Source organism: Protopterus annectens, chromosome 8.part0, assembly GCF_019279795.1.
Source record: "Protopterus annectens isolate FY-2018-M chromosome 8.part0, PAN1.0, whole genome shotgun sequence".
NCBI classification, from domain to species: Eukaryota; Metazoa; Chordata; order Ceratodontiformes; family Protopteridae; genus Protopterus; species Protopterus annectens.
The window spans coordinates 1,403,218,047-1,403,239,039 of record NC_056741.1 but is presented as its reverse complement, the minus strand read 5'-3'; the positions used below and the strand labels follow the sequence as shown (position 1 = coordinate 1,403,239,039).

General features: G+C 41.8%; 1 protein-coding gene across 2 annotated transcripts in view; it reads left to right on the top strand.

The window, feature by feature from the left end:
• The window catches only part of ALG9 (ALG9 alpha-1,2-mannosyltransferase), a 2,405,363-nt gene that overhangs the window by 2,009,146 nt on the left and 375,224 nt on the right, over positions 1-20,993 (top strand). For both annotated transcript variants that reach the window (XM_044080998.1, XM_044080999.1), the window contains one exon: positions 14,862-14,992. In XM_044080998.1, coding sequence (XP_043936933.1) covers positions 14,862-14,992 — 131 coding nt within the window. The remainder of the gene's footprint in view (positions 1-14,861; positions 14,993-20,993) is intronic.

Below are 20,993 nucleotides of genomic sequence, written 5' to 3'. Positions count from 1 at the left end.
TCGTCTTTTTGGTTTAAATTCACCTCTTCTTAACCATTCCTGCCTTCGATCCTGATCAACATGCGGTTGTTCCAAGAGTTTTCTGTACTTGCAACTATATACATTTTTCACATTTCTTGACTTCTCATGTGATCCTTTACCTTATATTCTTTCTTTTGTTTTTTTTGCATGTTCAGTTGCTGCTTGATTTTTATCTACTTCAGGTTTGATTTCCATTCCCGCTTGACTCCAATAAGCTTCTTCTCATGTTTCAAAACTTTCACTACATTTGTGTTTTGTGAGATCAGCAGATATGTATACAGTCCCATGATTGCAGATCTGTACATGTAATCAATTTTGAAGAGACCCGTGCCTCCTTAAGAACGGGGAATACATAGTCTTGGTATGCATTGATTTTTATAAATCATTTGATGAGCATGAAGCATCCTTGTTTTCCTGTCCAACCTATCCAGTACCTTTTGGGGCCAGTCAATCACTCCAGAACTGTAAGTTAGGACAGGACGAGCAAATTTGTTTATAGCGTGGACTTTGCTCCTAGATGTCAACACTGTTTTCAGTATTAATTTTAGTCTAAAATATTCCTTACTAAGTTTTATTCACATTTGTTCATGTTTTATTGTTGATTCTTCATCAATTCCCAAGTATTTATGCACCCCCTCTTGCTCATGTTCACATTCCTCTCCCAAACTGATGTTTTCCTGCTGCTTTGCTGATTTAAAAGTTGTGTTTGCATATTTATCAAGACCAAATGATATTCTTATATTGTCTGAAAAAGTTTTGACCACTTGCAGTAGTGCTTTCAGTTCCTCATCTGATGAACTATGCAGTTTTAAATTATCTACAAAAGGAAGTTGAGAAGTCTTTACACTTTGTTGTTTTCTGGCGGCCATGACCTGATCTGTTAAGTAAACAGCTTAATGCGTTAAGGGCAAGACCAAAGAGCAGCGGTGACAGAGAATCACCCTAGAATATTCCCCTTTGAATTTTTATCCCTGGAATAATATTTTGTCCCTTATCGTGGTTCGTTTACCACCGCTTCATGGTCGCTTGAATGTAATTGATCAGTGTAGGGATTTTCTTATACATTTTTAAGCACTCTTTTATCCATGAATGTGGGTTAATCCATGCCTTACTTAGATTCTTCCCCTTTTTACAAATCTCCATTATGACTTTTAACAACAAATGATCCTTTGTTCCATGTGACTTTCTTTTATTACCCTTTTGTTCTGTTGCCATGATTGAGTTGTCTTCTAAATGACCATAAACTCTGTTGGTATCAGTTCCAGTGTATAGTTTATACATTGTCAGAAGACAAGTTATTGGTCTATAGGTTTTAGTATAGCTTACAGGTTCTGTCTTAAGTAGGAGTAATGTTTTTCCTTTTGTTAAAAAGACTGGTGTATGTATGGTGTGCACATATAAATAGTTCTTACTCATGGCTAAATCTTCATGTAAAGATGTTAATGCTTTTAGCCAGAAGTCAGGTACTGCATCTGGGCCTGGGTTTTCTATTTATGAGCTTTTCTTAACTTTGTTTCAGTTTTTCTGGCCGTTACTTCATCCCATTTTATATCCTGTGCATTTGAACTTCTTATTCTTTCTTTTGCTGGGTCTATTCATTAGGCATCTTTGTTATGTTTCACAGGATCTTTATAGATGTCCTTCTATTCCTATGCTCCCGTATACAAAATACATTTGCTACTGCATGGTATGTATGACATTGCACATAACAAGGCAGGCAACATAGCTCACAAAGGTGGCATTGGCACATACTATTCCTCAAAACTTCTCTGCCGCCAGTCCGAACACCAGCTTCTACCATTAATCTGATCTCTGAGTGTTTGCTGTTTCAGAAAAGTGCCCTGTTGGGGAAACATCTTTGTTCTTTTGTGCTGCTGCTTGTTTTTGAGGTTAATGTCATCTCAAAAATCAAGTGCCTTTGTGGACATCAGATTCTACACAAAGACAGCCAAGATCAGTGTTTGTTTTGCCTAGGTTCCGAGCACGATTACAGGTCATGTGCGATTTGCCAGGCGTTCGTCCTCAAGGCTCTTCGTAGTCATTTCTCGGCTCTGAACATCTACCTTGAGAATCGATATCTGAAGAGGTTAGCTTTTGCTATGGAGGGCACCACAGATCCGTCCAGTGAGTCACCAAAGAAGGCCAAAAAGGTCAGGCCCAAATCTTCGTGTGCCTCTGGATTTGGCCATCCTGTCGAGGCCAGTGAAGGCCGGAGGCCCATTTGGTCTCTGGTTCCCATCCTACAGAGGGTACAATTTCAAAAGCCGTTATGGAGGGTGCCACTAGCATGTCTGCAGAGGCATCGCAGATGTCGGTTCCTGACAATAAAGGGGAATTGCAGCCCAGTACATCTGACGTCCTGAGCGGTGCCCCTCCTGCTCCTCCACCTGTAGCTATCCCTACGCCTGACCCAGTGCCTAGCCATGTGTCAGCTATTTCTTCACAATTTAGGGGGGACCTTCCTGGTAAGAAGAAATTAAAATAGAAACATGTTCCCTCTTCCCAAGATCCTTCTCCAGATTGGTAGGCCTTCTCACAGGAATTCTTAATGCCTTCCTGGCTTTAAATCCATCCTCAGCTCAACCTCCCATTTCTGTTCCTTTCTCCACTTCCAGGCAATCAGTAGAGGAACAGCAGACCTCTGGAGAAGAAGAAACAACTTCTTTATCAGATGAATCCTTGATCTTCACATCTCAATTAGAGTCACCCCTATGTTATGCTTCCCCTAAATTTGATTGTAACAGTGGGGATTCTCCTGAGGAAGATTTGCCCTTTGAAGAAACTATTTCTAGGATGAAAGATTTCTTCAAATGGGAAAGTAACCAAGTATCAGAAGTTAAAAAGAGATATGATCTGCTGCAGATGGACTCTCCATCTCCCTCAGCCATCCCTCCTGTTCTCCCTTCTTTTCTGGATGCCTTTCTCTCAGTGTCAGAGCCCAGATTCTCAACCTCCAGTTCCAAAATGGCCTGGCAGATTCTATAATGTCCCTGAGGACAGCAAATGTTTATTTAAATCTCCTTCAGCAGATCCTACAGTTGTTTCTCTTGATGTAATACAGACCTTCTAAACTTCTTCCCTATACTAATCTGCTGCCTTCTGACAAGGATAACGAAATGATGGTAAGGTTAGGGAAAAAGTGTATACCTCCTCTACCCTGGCTTTCAGAGCCATTAACTACAAGATCCACATGTCAAAATATGTTCTGGCCTTGCTTTCCCAAGCTTTTCAACTAGTATCTGACACTCCTGATGTTCCAGCCAAGGCTCAGCTTGCCTGTTTACTGTCTGCCTCAGCCCACTTGCTTAGACATTCAGTTAAATGCAGTTATGCAGCTGAGGTTTCTGCAAGATCAGCAGCTTCGTATTCTGTCCTTTGGAGATACTCATGGTTGAGACTCCAGCCTCTGTCTGATGATATCAAGGCTAAAATTATGGATGCACCTTTGGACAATGATGCCCTCTTTGGTGCTGATGCTGCAGCCCTTTTCATGTCCCTGCATGACAAAGAGAAAGAGCTTAAGGAACTGAAACACCTCTTTGCATCTCCATTTCCCAAATACCACAGAAGTCACCCTTTGAGACACAATTTGTCATTAGGAAACAATGCGGTTCCCCTCCTTCCCATAAGAAATGGGTTCATAGACAGAGATCTTCCAGACCTCAGCAAACCCCTGCTCAAAAACCCACCTTTCAAGACAGGCCAGGTAGTATGTGACTACCTGGAAAATCTCTCAAACATACCCTTTTCCCAGTGCCTATCTTCTTGTCTTCCCTTTTGGTCAAATGTCTCCACTCACAAGTGGATCCTTTCCATTATCCAAAACAGCTACTACACGGTATGAAAACCTGTCCCTCCATTCATGGGCATTTCACAACCACCTTGAAATCAGATTTATCTGTTCCCTCAAATCCTAGAGGACTTGCTAAACCAAGGAACTTTTCAAGAAGTTCCACCACTACAAAAAGGAAGAGAGTTTTACCCAAGAATGTTCCTTGTCCGCAGAAGAAATGGTCTATGGAGACCAATTCTAGACCTCTCACATCTTAACCTTTTCCTCAAAGTGCCAACCTTTTGTGTGTTCACTCAGGTTCATATGTTGGTACTAGGCTATCGGCCCTAGGGCCTGTACAAGCCTAGCCATAACAATTCCCTGGCTATTTCTTCCCACAGTATTTACTTCCCTGCAAACTCTTTTCCCTCTTGTGCTCCCCCAGGCCTTTCTAGTCACTCTGGACATCAAGGATGCATATCTGCATATCCCCATTCATCCACAATACAGGAAGTTTTTATGCTTTTCTGTTGGTTTCTCATGTTTTCAGTTCTGTGCTTTGCCCTTTGGACTCTACAGCACTAAGGGTATTCACAAAATGCTTAGCTGCTGTCATTGCCTTCTGCAGGCTGCAAGGAATATGGATCTATCCTTATCTGGATGACCTGCTAATACAAGCAGTCCACTAAAGGAAAACCTAGTATTCACTATTTCCTTGCTCCAAGGCCTGGGGTTCACCATAAACTCCAGCAAGTCTTCTTTCAATCCATCCATCAGATTTTCCTAGGATGCAAACTAAGGACAGATCAGATGATGGCTTTCATCCTTCCTCAAAAAGTGGAAACTAAACTCTGTTCACCTACTACCACCATCTACTCCCCTTAACCTCCATCTCTGCCAGGGAGTACTTGCATATACTAAAGTTCATGGCATCAATAATTCCCATGCTATCCCTAGCCAGACTTCACATGTGGAAAATCCAGTGGTTTCTAAAAACACTTTGGAACCAGCATGCCCATCCTCTGGAATTTGTACTCCCCCTTCTCCCATGCATAAAGAGAGAAATACAGTGGTGTGTTCAACAGATTCTACTAAATCCAGGGCTTCTGTTTCAGCAGCCAGCCCCAGTTCAGGAACTCTACATACATGCCTTGGATTTGGGGTGTGGAGAAACTCTGGTTCGCTTAAAGGTCCAGGGCCTTTGGTCTCCCTCAATTAAGAAGCAACATATCAATGCAAAGGAAATAAGGGCTTTGATCCTGGCACTTCAAGCCTTTCACTCCTTCCTACTCCCAGGACACCTGAAACTATTCACAGACAGCCCTACAGTTCAGTGATATATGAGCATACATTTGCAGGTTGGCCCTTCAAGCCTGGGAGATTGCCTCTCAAGCAGAGGTTTTGTTGCAAGCAGTTTATATTCCTTCAACTCAAAATGTGCTGGCAGACACACTTAGCAAGCCCATGACACAAGCCCATGAATGGATGCTTTACACAGATGTGTTTCTGGACATTTTCCTCCTGTGAGGTACTCCTCAAATAGACCTATTTGCCTCCCCCATGATCAAACAACTTCCAAAGTTTTGTGCCAGAGTTCCAGACGCACTAGTATGGAAGGTGGATGCCCTATTCTTCTCATGGAAGGGGGTGTTTCTTTATGCATTCCTCCCTTTCCCACTCAGTCAGAAGCTGCTACTGGAAGTAAAGCAGGACAAGCCAAAATTTTTGCTGGTAACTCCCTTTTGGTCAAGACAGCACTGGTTCCCTCTTCTTCTGCATTTAGCCGAGGGCAGTCATCATAAGTTACCCCACAGGGTGGATCTTCTCACACAAGACAAGGGATCACTTATCCATCCACATAGCATCCTACCGTCACCCAGAATGATGCCACAGTACAAGCCGAAAATAATTGACTTCAACAATTGGCTAAGTTCCTGGTGTCATTCTAAGGGGATCCAGTATCTGTCTGCCTGGGATGACATGATCGACAGACCTCGATGCTTCTCCAGAGACAGCCTGCACCTGTCACCTCAGGGATTCTGGATACTGGCCAAGGCTCTTGCCACCCCTATAATGCCTTTTTAGGCAATGTCCTAAAGACAAAATTACCACCATAACAGCTACAAGCAAACGAAATCTGAGGGTTATGCTACTCAGCGCTAGAAGTCTATATCTCAAAATGCACTAGCTCAAAGCACTCCTTAAAATGGAGAACATCAACATATGTGCAGTGACTGATACCTGGTACAAGGCTCTGGAGAGCACCCCAGCACTACCAGGCTATAATTCATACCACACCTTTCGGCCCCTAAACCTGGACCAAAACACTAAAGGCGGTGGTGTCTCCATATTCATAATGGATGTGCACACCTCCAGACTAGTAGCCCAACATAACGCATCAGAGATACTTCAGGTACAACTAACACTGGGTAAAACGGCAGTCCAGGTTGTAGCTTGCTATAGATCCCACACCATGTCCCAAAACTCCCACTCCACATTCCTAAACACACTGGAAAATATTAGGGTACAACCCAATACCGGTATACTGGGAGACTTTAACTACCCCTCCATTAACTGGGAAAATTACTCATGTACCCAACACACTTGCTCAGCGTTTTCTGGAATTCATTCATTCCAATGCCCTGGACCAACTCATTCTTACCCCCACCAGGGGTAGAAACATCCTTGACCTGGTCATTACTAACATGGGTGACCGTTGCTCTACACCAGTAATCAACTCCTCCCTGGTCAGATCTGACCACAAGCTAATCACTTGGATATCCACATCCCACCCTCACCCTCCCCCCCAAAGGAAACCACTGTAAAAAAAACTTCTCCAAAGCCAATTTTGGGCTTTTAAAAACAGAGGTGGCTAACTTTACAACACCCATGCAAATGGAAAATAGGTGCATGACTGCTGAATCATACACCAATGCACTGTATGAGCACATACACAAGTGCATGGAACAGGCCATACCAAACAGAACCAAGACACTGTCCTCCAAAAAAAAGAAGCCAATCTGGTAGTCCTCCACCATAAACAAACTCTACAACAGAAGGAAAAAACTGTTGCAGAAAAGGGTGAAGTCCCAAGACTGGAAAATCTCCTTTGTTAGCCTCAGCAAAAAACTGAGATCCATCATCAAATCCTCTAAAGCTAGTTATGAAAACAAAATTGCTGCAGATTCTAAAGACAACCACAATTCATTCTGTAGTTATGTCAAGAATCTACATGGCAATACTCAGATCTACTCTGAGTTACAGAGCAATGGCAATACATATACAGAACCAACTGATATTGTCAACATATTGGCTGACAGGTTCAGTGCGAACTTTACCCCCTTTTCACCCCCTGTAGGGCCTATCACTATACCTGAGGAATGCCAAGTCCCTATTATCACGGCTACTCAGGTAAAAAACGCACTGTCCAAAGCCAAGAATACAGCTTCCATGGGACCTGATAATATCCCTGGCTGTGTTCTACATGAACTACAAAGTGAACTAGCACCACACCTGAGTACCCTGTTCAATCACAGCCTCATTTCAGACTTTGTTCCTACCGAATAGTGTACTACTACAGTCATCCCACTCCACAAGAGATGACTGACTATAGACCCTGGGAGCTACTGCCCCATTAGATTGTCGAGTCTGATATGTAAGGCTATGGACCGCATCATCATGGACCTTATAAGTAAGGACATAGGGAATCTCCAAGCTTTGGACCCCACGCAGTATGGGTTTGTGAAAGGTAGATTATGCATGCTCTACCTGACTTCTTCGAGTCTGTCACCAGAACTGTGGATGAGGGCAAGGTAGTTCACACAGCCTACCTAGATCTTGCCAAGGCCTTTGACACCATCCCTCACTTAGGAATCATAGATAGACTCACTAAACTTGGCAAAAAACCCCTATGTAATAAGATGGGTTGCCAACTGGGTCACTGATAGAACCCACACTGTGAAAGTAGCGGAATCCAAGTCTGACTACCGACCAGTTACAAGTGGTGTCCCACAAGGATCGGTCCTAGGTCCTCTCCTGTTTGGCATCTACTTCTCTGAAGTTCAAGCCAACACAAAGAGAGACTGGCTGACCAATTTCGCAGATGTTTGCAAACTGGGAGCCATTATTGATTCTCCAACTGATGTCAAGATTCTACAAAAAGACCTCACTGACACCAACTACTGGTGACAGAACCATGGCCTTAAGCTCATTGCCAAAAAGTGCATTGCCATTCCCTTTGAAAAAAATTCGGTGCCCATGAACTATCACATAGGTGGTAGTCCACTAAACACTGAAGGTGTGATAAGAGACCTGGGGACACAGGTTGACAGCAACCTCTCCTTTGATAACCACATTACCACTGTAGTCAGAAAGTCCTGCTATGTGGCACATCTCATTACAAAAGGTTTCTCATCCAGGAAGAAAGAGGTCATAATCCCTCGAAACTCATCCCTCATTAGACCTATTATAGAATACAATGCCCCATTTGATATGTACCTCACTAGACACCTACAACTGGAAAGGCCACAAAAATACCTCACTAAGAGGATCTTAGGCCTTTAACACATGGACAGACTCAAAAAACTCCAGCTATACTCTGTCTCTTATCGCCTACTTAGAGGCGATCTCTGCTTGACCTACAAAGCCATGTCTGACCCAGAGTTGCTACATATGCTACACCTAAAGAAATCCCAATCCCTCCATGCCACACACTCCAGGGACCTTAACCTCATTACCATAATAAAGAGAACATGCTGGAGGGACAGGTTCCTAACCCAGACACTTCCCATACTCTGGAACAAACTTTCCATTCACATCAAGCAGAACACTTCACTGGCCCTCTTTAAGAGAAATTTTGATGAGTGGTGGGCAATAGGAAGTTCACCCCAGGGATCACTTCAGTGGCCCTGCTTAACATGGGCACTGGGAACTAACTTTGGGTGACACGATGGTAGGGAATCTTCTTGGGCTAGACTGATTTAGGCTCCAGGGTCGTTAGCCTAGTACACACCTATGTACCTATGAACATCTTACCTCCCTGAATCTAACTCTGCAGATGATAGGCTTTTGATCCCTTTCCGACACCTTTTTTCTGAGGACGTGCTTCTAGTCCTGCAGAAGGCCAGGAAACCCAACACTGCAGTCCTATTTATCCAAATGGAAGAGATTCTCCGTCTGGTGTCTAAAGAGACCTAGATCCAGTTTCAGTGGACATTCCATTGGCTCTTGCCTATTTGTGTGAGCTAATTAAGGCTGGGTTGGCCTACTCTTCTGTTAAAGCCCATCTGTCAGCCCTTTCAGCATGTCTGCCTTTATCTCCTTCCCTAGCTTCTGGGTTAAGCTCTTCCTCAAAGGCATCCTTCAGATTAGACCTCTCAGGAAACCTGTCCTTCCTCCCTGGGATCTAAATTTTGTCCTGGAAAAGCTCACTTAGGCTTCTTTTGAGCCTACAGTGTCAGCTTCCTTAAACTTTTGTACATGGAAAACAATTATTTTAGTAGTGATCACTTCTGCCAGAAGAGTTTCTAAACTCCAAGCCCTTATGGCTTACCAAACATTTTCTCATTTTCCACAAGGGCAGGGTATCTCTTCGTACTAACCCTTCCTTCATGCCCAAGGTGGTTAATGATTTGTCCCTAAACCAATCCATTCATCTGCCCACTTTTTTTCCTAACCCTAAAAACCCTAGTGAAAGGGTCCTTCATTTCTTGGATGTGCACCAACAATTCAGATTTTTATCTGGACAAAACCAAGTCTATTAGGAAATCTGAGCAGTTGTTTGTTTCCTTCCATCCCAGGGTGCTAAGAAAACCTGTCTTCAAACAAACTATTTCTACTTGGATTTCTAAGGCAATTTCATTCATTTATGTCTCCCATGGGAAGACGCTGTGTACCTATGTGAAGGCTCACTCCACTAGAGCAGTAGCCTCTTCAGGGTCTTTCTTTAAAGGTCTGGACACTGCATCTATTTTGGAAGAGGCCACATGGTCTTCTGTCTATACCTTCATCAGACATTACAAACTGGACTCTATCTTCAGGTCCAGAGCAGGATTTGCTAAGGCAATCCTGCTTGGGTTCATAGAAACCTCCTCTGCTCCATCCTTCCTTTCCCTTCCATGAGCTCTGGTGCTCTCCCAAAGGTTATGAATACTGCAACTTAGGAATAGAAGGACATGTATTAGTTGTGTAAAATCTTAACATAAGCATAGATGTCCTTCTCTTCCATGTTGTAGTATTCTATCCAACCCTCCTACACCCCTGGGATTTGCTGTTTGCTGGATGATGTTATATGCCTCATATCCCTGGACTGCTGTTCTGACTGGGACATTCAGTTCTGAGGAATGGTACGTGCCAATGTCCTTTATGGCCTACATTACCTGCCTTGCTATGTGCGATGTTGCACATACCATGCAGTAGCAAAAGCCTTTTGTATACTGGCCACATGTTTAGGTCACCTAGGTGGGGAATCCCCAAAGGTTATGAGTACTGCAACATGGAAGAGAATGACATCTATGGTTATGGTAAGATTTTACACAGCATTTCTTTATTTTTCCAAAATGTATCTATTACTTCTTTTTTTTTTGGTGGTGGTTCAATTCCTTTTGCCTTGTTTCCCGGTTCTGCATAAAACTTTTTTTGTTCATCAATAAATTGCTAATTTTGTACTTTTCTTTTATATTTATCTGCATATTTTCTAAGTTTTTCTGCCTGTGCTGAGATTTTTGGTTTATTGTTTGCGATAGTGCATGAGAGATCCTGATCTCTTCTGATACTGCGCATTGCTTTTATCACGTTTATCTTTCTGAGTATTTTTTATTGATCTGTTCCTTTTTTATACTCTTCTAACAGTGACGCTTCTTGTCTTAATTGCTTTGTTGTTTTCTCTGTTCAGTATTGCCATGATGGCATTCGATTTCTTCCCTTCCTTTTTCTTACTACCCTGTGTTTTTGTAGTAAGACTTTATCTGTTATTAACTTAGATACACAGTAATATATCACTTCTGTTTTATTGCGTGACTCTCTATGAACAGTCCTAATTACCATGTTCATTTGTTTTATCAAACTTCTATCTTTTTGGGAGTTATTGCCTTTCTGTAGTTTTTTTTCATTGATCTTAATATGTCTGCCCATCTCTATTAAATCAAGCAATTCTTCTCTTAGATCATTTTTTTTCTAAACTAAGGCCATATTTTTTGTTCTCCATTTCCTGTGGGTATTCTAAAGTAAATTCCAGAGCATCTTCCTGTGCCACAATCTCTTCAGTTTCACCCTGTGTCATCTGTTGCTCTTTCATGTGGGAACTAACTGGCCTATCACTCCACAACATTGACTGTGTCAGAGTTGCCATAGTTTCCTATTCCTTCCCTTGCTGTCCAACTCCAACTGAATGTTTGTAGTGGTTTCCTGTGGAATCCTCCAAAGTGTCTTCAAATGAAAACTGATCAGATATTTCCTGCTTCACTGTTTTTTTTCCTTAATTTGGGGATCCATTGTTGTATCCTGCTGTGATGTTATCTGAGTTAAATTTTCAACACTAAATCCTTCACTTTGCATGTAATCCATAACTTCAGTTTTATTTCTTTAACTTCTCTGTTACTAATCCTCTTTTCTCCTTTTCCTCTTTGTTTTCTTCTTTTTTGTATTGTAAAATTTTCCATGTCCAGATGCCTTTGCCTGTATTTCTCTTCAAATATCTTTGGTGCTGTTATTTTTAAATTGATTAGGTTTGCTTTCTTCATTGCATAAATATCGCACCATATTAATTTTCTTTTTCTTTCTCATGTCCATATTTCTTATTTAGAAGTCTCCTGCTCCTCCTTACTTTAGGGACTCCTTGTTCCATCATGCTGTGATGTAAGCCGTGTTAGACTTTCTACACTAAATCCTTCACTACGCAAGTATTCCATAACTTCAACTTTTATTTTTAACTTTTGCATTACTAATCTTCTGTTTTACATTTCCTCTTTGTAATCTTATTTTTGATATTGTTCTTTGTAATCTTAGTTTTGATATTGTGAAATCTTCCATATCTGGATGCCTTTACCTGTATTTCTTTCCAAATTTTTTGGGGTGCCTTTTTTGTGTTGATTAATTTGGCTTTTTCCTTTGTATAAATATTGCACCGCATCAGATGTCTTTGTTTCCCATGTCCATTTTTCTTTTTTATACCTTTCAAATGTCTCTAGATTTTGTTCTTTATATTTTCACACTTACCCAGTCATTTCGTTTTCCAAACAGCCCAAGGTTTTTTGGTCTGTATAACGTTTTTCATAAATCTGTTGTATTAATGAACACAATTTTTTATTTGAAGCTTCTGACAGTTTTTCTGGTGGAAGTATTTTTCTTTCCTATAATTTCTCTCTTTATCTTTTTGTATATCTCCTGTCTGGAAATTCTGAGCTTCTTGCATAACAGTAACAATGCATAATTTCTTTCTTATCCTCAATAGACCACTCTATTGTCTTTATGGCTCTTTTTTGGCCTATCAGTTTTTGTGATTTTTTTGTGGACTGTTACTTTTTTCTACAATGGGTGGGGGAGGGGCATCCTCCCCCTGGGCCTGGCCTAGCTCCACTGTAGGAATATTTCCGTGTCTTGAGGATTCTACATTTTCATTTTTTCCAGTCCTGTTACCAGTGTACTTACCAGGATTGGGCATTGTTTTATCCTGGGTCTTGTGCACCCAGCTATCTTTTTTTATTTTTTAACCTACTTCTGTCCATTATGTATGCTATATAAAATACAGTCTATATATCATTGTCATGTTGGTGAGATTTTGTGATAAACAGGGTTCACCTCGTGAAGGTACTCACCAAGACTTGAGGATGAATTCAGTTGCAGCAATACTACTCTCCTTTGCTTGCTGACTTATCTCTCCATCTGGACCCTTGCCTCACTGCAAAGCCAGTCTTCCATCACAAAGATTTCCTCTTATTTTAAAAGTAGTGACAAAGATTTATCACGCCTTTTAAATTTCAGCAGCCTCATGCTTCAGGGCAATGGGACTCATGGCAACACACAGTATTCCTTATCCCCTTTGGTACCAAATATGGGTTCTCTAGTGGACACTGAGACCTCAGTGGAACCAGTGCTCACGTCTGCTGCTTGATCAAGTCAGAATCTGTGAGAAATATCATACACACCTGGAATGGTGACTTGTTGGCTCTAACCTTTCTGTGGTTGGCTTCTTCCAACTTCCCAAGCCCTAAGTTACTGTGAGCTTGGATGTCCCAGGCCTGGGGTGGTTAAGCACTACCAAGTGCAGACTGTCTAGGGTGTTTGGTCACAGACTGCAGCCAACCTGTATATCAGTTGATGAAGGTGGTCCCTTTATGTTGCAAACATTCCAGGATTCCCTTCCTTGAGGCATCATTTCCATTCACTGTGACAACAAGATAGTAGTTTGGTATATTAACAAGTAGGGAGGAACTCATTCCTACACCCTGTGTCAATAGGCAGTGAGGTTGTCGGAATAGGTCATGTCTTCCGATTGCTTTCTGGCAGCTGCTCACATTCCTTTGGAAGCCAACTCCTTGTCAGACAAGCTCAGCAGATGTCTTCTGATGTCATGCAAGTGGTCCCTACGGTGAATGGTGTTGAAATTCCTTTTTCCACAATCATTACCAGGTGCAGTGACAACTTTTACTTAATACCCCCACACAAGACAGGGGCTCATGGATTTCTTAGTCCAGTAGGGCCTTCAGGAGTCTCTTATGCCTTCCCTCTGTTTACCATGATTCTCAGACTTGTACTGAAATCAGGGATGAGCAGGATCCATCTCAAAGCCTTGTTTTGGCCTTGACAAGTCCGTACCTCTTGGAGAAACCTGAAACTTCTGTCCAGGAAAACCTTGTTCTTGGTAAGTTTTACTTCTGCAAAGCAGATTTTTGAACTGCATGTTTTATGTATTGATCCTCCACTCCTGGTCTTCCACAAGGATATGGTGGTTCTGTGAAATCCTGCATTCATTCCCAAAGAAACTAAAGAGGCAAGTCTTAATCGATCCATAAATCTTTCATAAATTTTCCTAACTATTCTAATAAGGGAAATACCTACTGTACTGTATGGGCATGTGTAGACAGTTACATGTTTATCTTAGCAAAAAATGAAGACTACATGAGTTGGAACAGTTTGCTTCTTATGCCCCTAACAAATTGGCCACTAAATTTCTAAGTCCATTTTGTGTAGCTAACTGACTGATTCCATAAACTTTTATGTTAAATGTAGTAAGGTTTTGCCTTGTGATCTGAGGATACATTTATGAGTGCTGTGGCTAGATCACAATCCACTTTTGTGAATGCCTTCATCAATGATATATGTACAGCCATAATTTTGAAGTCTCCAAGTACTTGTGCAAGCTATTTCAAGCTACATTTGGTGTCCACATCTCAGTCCTCCTTTGGAATTTTCATTTTTCCAGGTGAGGCCACAAATGTAAGTGTGCATGGTCATGGTCCATCCTCCTTAACATCTTCCTTAACATGATTGAAGCCTGAGCAGTCTTTATCTGTGCTAAGCAGACTGAAAACTGATCCTTCTGTCCTTGCGGCTGAGGATAATGAACCACCACAATGGAGAGCTATCTTCATGGTAAGTACCTCTTATGGGACTACTGGATGTGCTATACAAAACTGAGACACAGAGCTGGCCCTTGCTTTGTACTTTTATTTCTAATAAGGATTATTAGTAGGGCATAATATGTAATATTCATAAGCTTTCTACCATGCCCTGCTAATGTACTCAGTGTGGTTAATGTGCATGTTGACACACAAGTGCACTGTGCAGTAGACAGTAGGATGGAAGGATTTATTACTTGAAATCCCATTGATCTAGCTCCTGCAGTAAGGTGTGAGTAACTTATGTCTTATTGCACCAAAATCATTATTTGTTTATGGTTACTAGTCATTGCATTTCCATATTGTTGTTTGTTTATTTTTAAAGGTGGTTTAATATATACTTTTAAAAAACATATAACGGCATAATCTCAAGTTTATACCATTGCTACCATAAAGGGGAAGTGTTTCAAAGTTGACATACTGAATTCTTTGCTTTTTTTCTTTTTTTTAAGGTTGATTTATCAAAATGCCATTATCTTGTTGATCTGGATTTGCCGACAGAAGCACCAAGGGAGCCAAGATATGCTGTTAATAAGGATGAGTGGACAGTCATAGCGTACAAACCCTTTTTGGATGTTTCAAGGTAAAGGACTTACATTTACTTGGACAGGGAAGATTATACATAAAAGTAGTCTTGCATAGGTAAGTCACGAATATTTTTGGTTTTGAGCCAGACCTGATGATCATCATATTTTTTCAGGAAAAAACACAATTGTTTTGTGTGTAGTCCTTTCAGTATACTTAACAGTAATTTGTAGGCCATGAACTGCTTTACTTGCAATGCTGTACGTTCCATAACAACTGAAGGAAGCAAATGAGGGGAAAAAGGCTCTTGAAATGCTGCATTACAATATGCCAAAAAAAAAAAAAAATCGGAAATGCAGAAGAGCAATTCTTGACCATCGCTCTTCTCTATTAAACTTTTTTTTGCAAGGCAAGTCCCCCTACACCCCCTGTACTAACTCTAGCATTTGTTTGTTTGTGTCTTACGGCTTTTCCCGGTTAGGGGTCGCCACAGCGGAACTCCGGTCCGCTAATGATTGGCAGTAGATTTTTACGTACTCGCTTGCCGGGCCTAATGCACAACCTTCAACGAAGGAACGCCCATTCATGCATGTTGCTACACAGAAGACGCTCTGAGAATCGAATGGACAACGTCTAACTGTGAGGCGACAACACTACCGCAGCACCACCACCGCAGTAACTTCAGAGAAAAGGGACTATTTAGAGAAATGACCATCTCAAACTTAGTTTATATAATTCTGTTTATTTAAGCCATTCAGTGTCCATGTTTCAGGACCCACTCTAGTTGGTCCTAACATTTCAAAAAGCTTTATAAATTAGCTAGATCAAACAGGTTCCTTTGAAGGTGGTATGAGTTTTCACAAACTTGAAACAGAGATATGATATCCACTGACAGACATCATGCTGTTTATTTTAATCAGAAAAAGATGGTCAGTTTTACTATGCATTTACAAATCCCTGCATTTGCCGTCTTAAGGACAGAAGACTTGTTTTACTGTCAATTACAATTCATAATTTTGTTATTTTACATGTATATCACACGTGAGTGACTAACTTGCAGTCACTGAAAGTATGTCTTATAAAATCCAACGATTTAATGACTAGAGTGTTCTCAGGGATTGATTGGAGTTAGTTCTGCTGTGTTGTCACTGACAGCAAGTGTACATATTTACTCTTGGTGCATTTTTTAACTAAGAAAGATTAAATGGGGTGAATTTGGCTGCAAGGTGCATAGGGATGTTTTGACCTACTATAAAAAGGGAATGTCAGATTTTTTTAGGTGCTTTTGCAATGCCAAAACTGGATGCTCTGAAGAAGAATCCCCTTGAAAGGGCCTTTTCATGGCCTAGAAGAGTTTGTCAGCTAAACTTTGCATATTACTGGCAGTCATGGCATGTCTTCACAAGGAATTATTGAAATAACACACTCAGAAAAGTGAGAAGGGAGAGGTGATTACATAGTAGTCGTTGATGTCAGTCACAAAAAAATTGTGATTTATTCTTGTAAAGGGTCAGGGCCATGGCAAATGTTTGATGAAATTTAATATGAGGATTGTAGAGCTACCAGAAGAATAAGATCATTTCATTTTGCTGCCTTTCCTAAAAACTTAGATTCCTGAAGTTCTGAGACTGAACTTTATCCAAATGGCAGAACATCCACAGTAGATCATAGTTCTGAACATTCTCACAGGAATATCATGACATTATTGCAGTTTTACATGCATGGTCTCTTTTGATATGTCTATTTATATTGGTGCCATCAAAATTAAAATTGCAGAATCAAGTAATGGAATTTAATGCTTTTTTTGTAGCATATACCAGCATTCCTCCTATTTGAGATGTACAGATGTCCTTCCATATCACTGTTGCAGTATTTTTCAATAATTGTGAAGAGTAACCTAACATCCAGTCAGTGTACCAAAGCCTTAGAATTTTATAAACATTGTACATTAATGTATGCTCCCTGCTTACTATGCAGGGCATAAAGTGATGTATGGATGTACATACCTCAGAACTTCTTCGCCGCCAGTCCAAATGCCATCTTCGATCGACGGTCTGAATGCTCCTTTGTTTGTGCTGGTTACCAAGCTGTTTTCAGATAAGTGCCCAGCTGGGGTTTTCCTCTTATCTTATTTATTTATTTTTTTTGGTTTTTGAGTTTACATGTCATTGAGAAAGTAAAATGTCAGTGTGGGAGATAGATTCCTCATAGAGACTGTTACGAGCAGTGTCTTTTTTGTTTGGGTGCTTCTCACAACCAGACTTCATGCTTGATTTGTCAAGAGTTTGTCCCTAAGACCCTTTGTAGTCATCTCTTCTCCTTGTCTATTTACCTAGAGAACTAACGTCTTAAGTTGTTGACGCAGGGTGTGATGGAGGAATTGTCCCATTCCAAGTGTCAGTCTGCCAAGAAGAAGACCAAAAAGTTAGGTCAGATTTGTCTGCGGTACCGCCTCTCCTGGACTTCTCTCTTGAGGCAGGTGAAAGCCTGGAGAATCGCCCAGATGTTCCATTGGATTCCTTTGCCATGACTGCGTCAGAAATTGACATGGATCTGGCTTCTCACACATCCTCAGATGGCTCTGCAGATGTCCATTGTGGATGTTGAGGGGAGAACCTTGACTGATCGTATATGAGGGGCGTTCTGCAGATTCTTGTTTGGGAGGAGATTCCCACTATGTTGACTGAATGTTGGCAAGGGTCTAAACCTCTTTAGGCCTTTAGGGCTGATGTCTCTATAAAGAAGAAGCAGAAAACTAAACATATTTTCTCTGCTCCCAAAGATCCCCAGTGTGAGTGGCAGGACTTTATACAGGGGTTGTCTAATGCACTCATGGCCTTGAAGCCTCCCCAGGGATTTTCTGTTCCTGCCACCCCCCCTTGGTCATCTACTCCACTTAGGAAGCCTAGGGAGCACAACTCTTATGAGAACCTGGATTCTGGGGTAGAGTCCTTGGCTTTCTCCTCTCAGATTCCTTCTCCATTAGACTATGATTTTGAGGAGGAGGAGGATTCCATTAGTCCAGATTCGCCCTCTGAGGAACTTTCTTTTGGAGATTCTCTGTCTCATATGATGGAATTCATTAAATGGGACTGCACTCAGTGACATCCAGAAGAGATATTATGAACTACTCCAGATGGTGTCCCCTAAACCCTCTGATGTCCCTCCAGTCTTAGCTGCCCTGTTAGCAGCAACTTCTAAGGCTCCAGATTCCCAACCTCCAACCCCTAAAAAACCTGCCAGGTTTCATAAGGTGCCTGATGACTGGTTTAAGTTTCTCTGCAAATGTCCTTCTGATGACCTTGTTTTTGTGTCTGTCTCTTCTGACAAGCCTTCCATGCTCTTGCCTTCTAGTAAATTACTTCCTTCTGACAAAAATAGTAGGCCCACGAAACAGCTGGGCAAAAGGTGTATACCGCTGTTACCTTGGCCTTTTGGGACATTAATTTTCAAACCTATAGGATTATGTATGTCTTAGCTGTTGTTTCTTAGGCCTATCAGGTTATATCTGACCTTCCTGATTCTGAATGGAAGGTTTCACGCCTCACTCTGTTGGGTTCTTCTTCTCAAGTGGCTTGACATTCTATTAAATGTAGTTGTGATGCAGTTGGTGCTTCTTCTAGAGCTGCTGCCTTTGGTTCTGTGTTGAGGTGTTACTCTTGGTTTCATCTCCAGCCTTTGTCTGATGATATTAAGGCTAAATTGATGGATGCTCCCCTTGATAATAAAAATATTTGTGGTTCTGCAGCTGCTGAGCTTCTTAAGTCCCTTCAAGAAAAGGGCAGGGCCTTGCAGGAACTGAAACATAGTTTTGTTTACCCTGTTACTAAATTTCAGAGGAGTTATTCTAAGCCTACCTCTTTGTGTAGACAGTATCACCCTCCTTCCAAAGGTAAAAAGGGTTCTAGACAGGCTTCTCCTGCTAAGTCTGTACACACTCCTACTACTCAGATGCCTCCTTTTCCTGACAAGCCAAGTTCCATCCCAAGTCAGGTTCATTTGTCTCTTCTCTCCCGGTCTCTTCACAACTGGTTAAAGATCACTCAGGGTTCTTGGGTTCTGTCCGTCATCCATCAGAGATACTTCATGGTGTGGAAATCCCTTCCATCTTTTCTGGGCATTCCCCAATCTCCTTAGCAACAGCTTTCTTTTTTTCCTGAAGTACTTCAGTGCCTTTTGTCTCAGGGCACCATCCAAGCAGTTTCTGCTCCTCAGAAGGGGAAGGGATGTTATTCCAGGATGTTTTTGGTTTCTAGGAAAGAAGGCATGTGGATGCCTATTCTGGACCTTTCCTGCCTCAACACTTTTCTGAAGAAACCTTCTTTTCAGATGCTGTCCCTTCAGACTTTTGTTTCCTCTTCTTCTTCCCCAGGCTTCCCTGGTCTGTCGGTATCTCATGGATGCTTGTCTTCACATTCCTATGCATCCCTATTTCAGGAAATTTTTGCATTGCTCTGTTTCTTTCATTTTCAGTTCTGTGCTTTTCTCTTTGGCCTCTCTACTGCCCCAAGGGTTTTCAACAAATGCCTCGCTCCTGTGATGAGGGGGATACAAGTCTTTCCTTACCTAGATGCCATGCTCATTCAGGCTTCCTCCTCAGAGATCTTGCTTCAGCACCATCGCTATGTTGTTTGCCTCTTGCAAAGCCTAGGAGATTTACAGTAAATTTCCAGAAATCCTTCCTAACTCCTTCCCAGGATCATGTTTTTCTCGGTTGCAGGCTACAGACCATTCCTATGCCAGCTTCCCTGCCACCACCCAAGGCTCATGCTCCAATTGCCTTTTTTCATTCACTTCTTCCTCAGGTCTTAGTTGCAGCCTTAGTCTGAGATTCATAGTTTCCACCATTCCTATGCTTCCTCTAACCAGTCTCCACTTGAGGAAGCTACAGTTGTTCCTAAAGTTAGTATGGCTCTAACACTACCATCCTTTAGACTTTGTATTCCCTATTCTTCCATGTCTCAAACTAGAGCTTCAGTGGTGGATTCATCAGCTGTCTCTCAACCTAAGGCCCCCATTTCAGCCCTCAGCCTCCTCTCAGGAACTTTTTTCGGATTCCTTAAGACACGGGGTGGGGTGCTTCTTTCAGCCCTCTCAAAGAGCAGGGTCTCTGGCACATTCATCAGAGGTCAGACCACATCAACAGCAAGGAGATAAAAGCTCTCTTTCTTGTCCTTCAAGCCTTTCATACTCTTTCTTCCACTACACCTCAAAATCTTTACAGGCAATACTACAGTGATGGGGTACATCAACAAACAAGGGGGGACACAGTCCTACCTCCTGTGCATACTATCTCTTCAAGTTTGGGATCTCTCTGTCCAATAGCAGATGAGACTTCAGACTGTTTATATTCTTTCAGAGCAAAACACTGTGATGGACATTCTGAGCAGGTCCGTAACACAGGCTCATGAATGGATGCTTCACAGAGATGTGTTTTTTGACATTTTTCAACAGTTGGGTACTCTTCAGATAGACCTTTTTGCCTCCCCTCTGAACAGAAAACTTCCTCTTTTTTGCACCAGAGTCCCAAGTCCTCTGGCTTGGAAGCTTTTTCTTGGAAGGGATTGTTTCTACACTTTCCCTCCCCTTCCCCACATACCAAGGGTCCTGCTGAAGATATAGCGAGACTCCCCCAAAATCTTCCTGGTGACTCCCTTTTGGCCCAGACAGCACTGTTTCCCACTTCTTCTGCATCTAGAATCACCACAAGTTACCTCACAAGGTAGATCTACTCACACAAGACAAGGGGTCTCTCATCCATTCTCACTTGTCCACTCTTCACCTGACACTGTGGATGATAGGGTTTTGATCCCTTTTAGGCACCTTTTTTTCTGAAGACATGCTTCAAGTTCTGCAGGAGGCTAGGAATCCTATTTATCCAAATGAAAGAGATTTTCTGTCTGGTGTCTTGCTCATAACTAATATCCTCTTTCTGTGGAAACTCCCCTGGTTCTTTCTTATTTGTGTGAATTGCTCCATGCTGGGTTGGCATATTCAGTTAAAGCTCACCTTTCAGCTATTTCTGCTTATCTGCCTATGACTCCACATTGGCCTGTAGG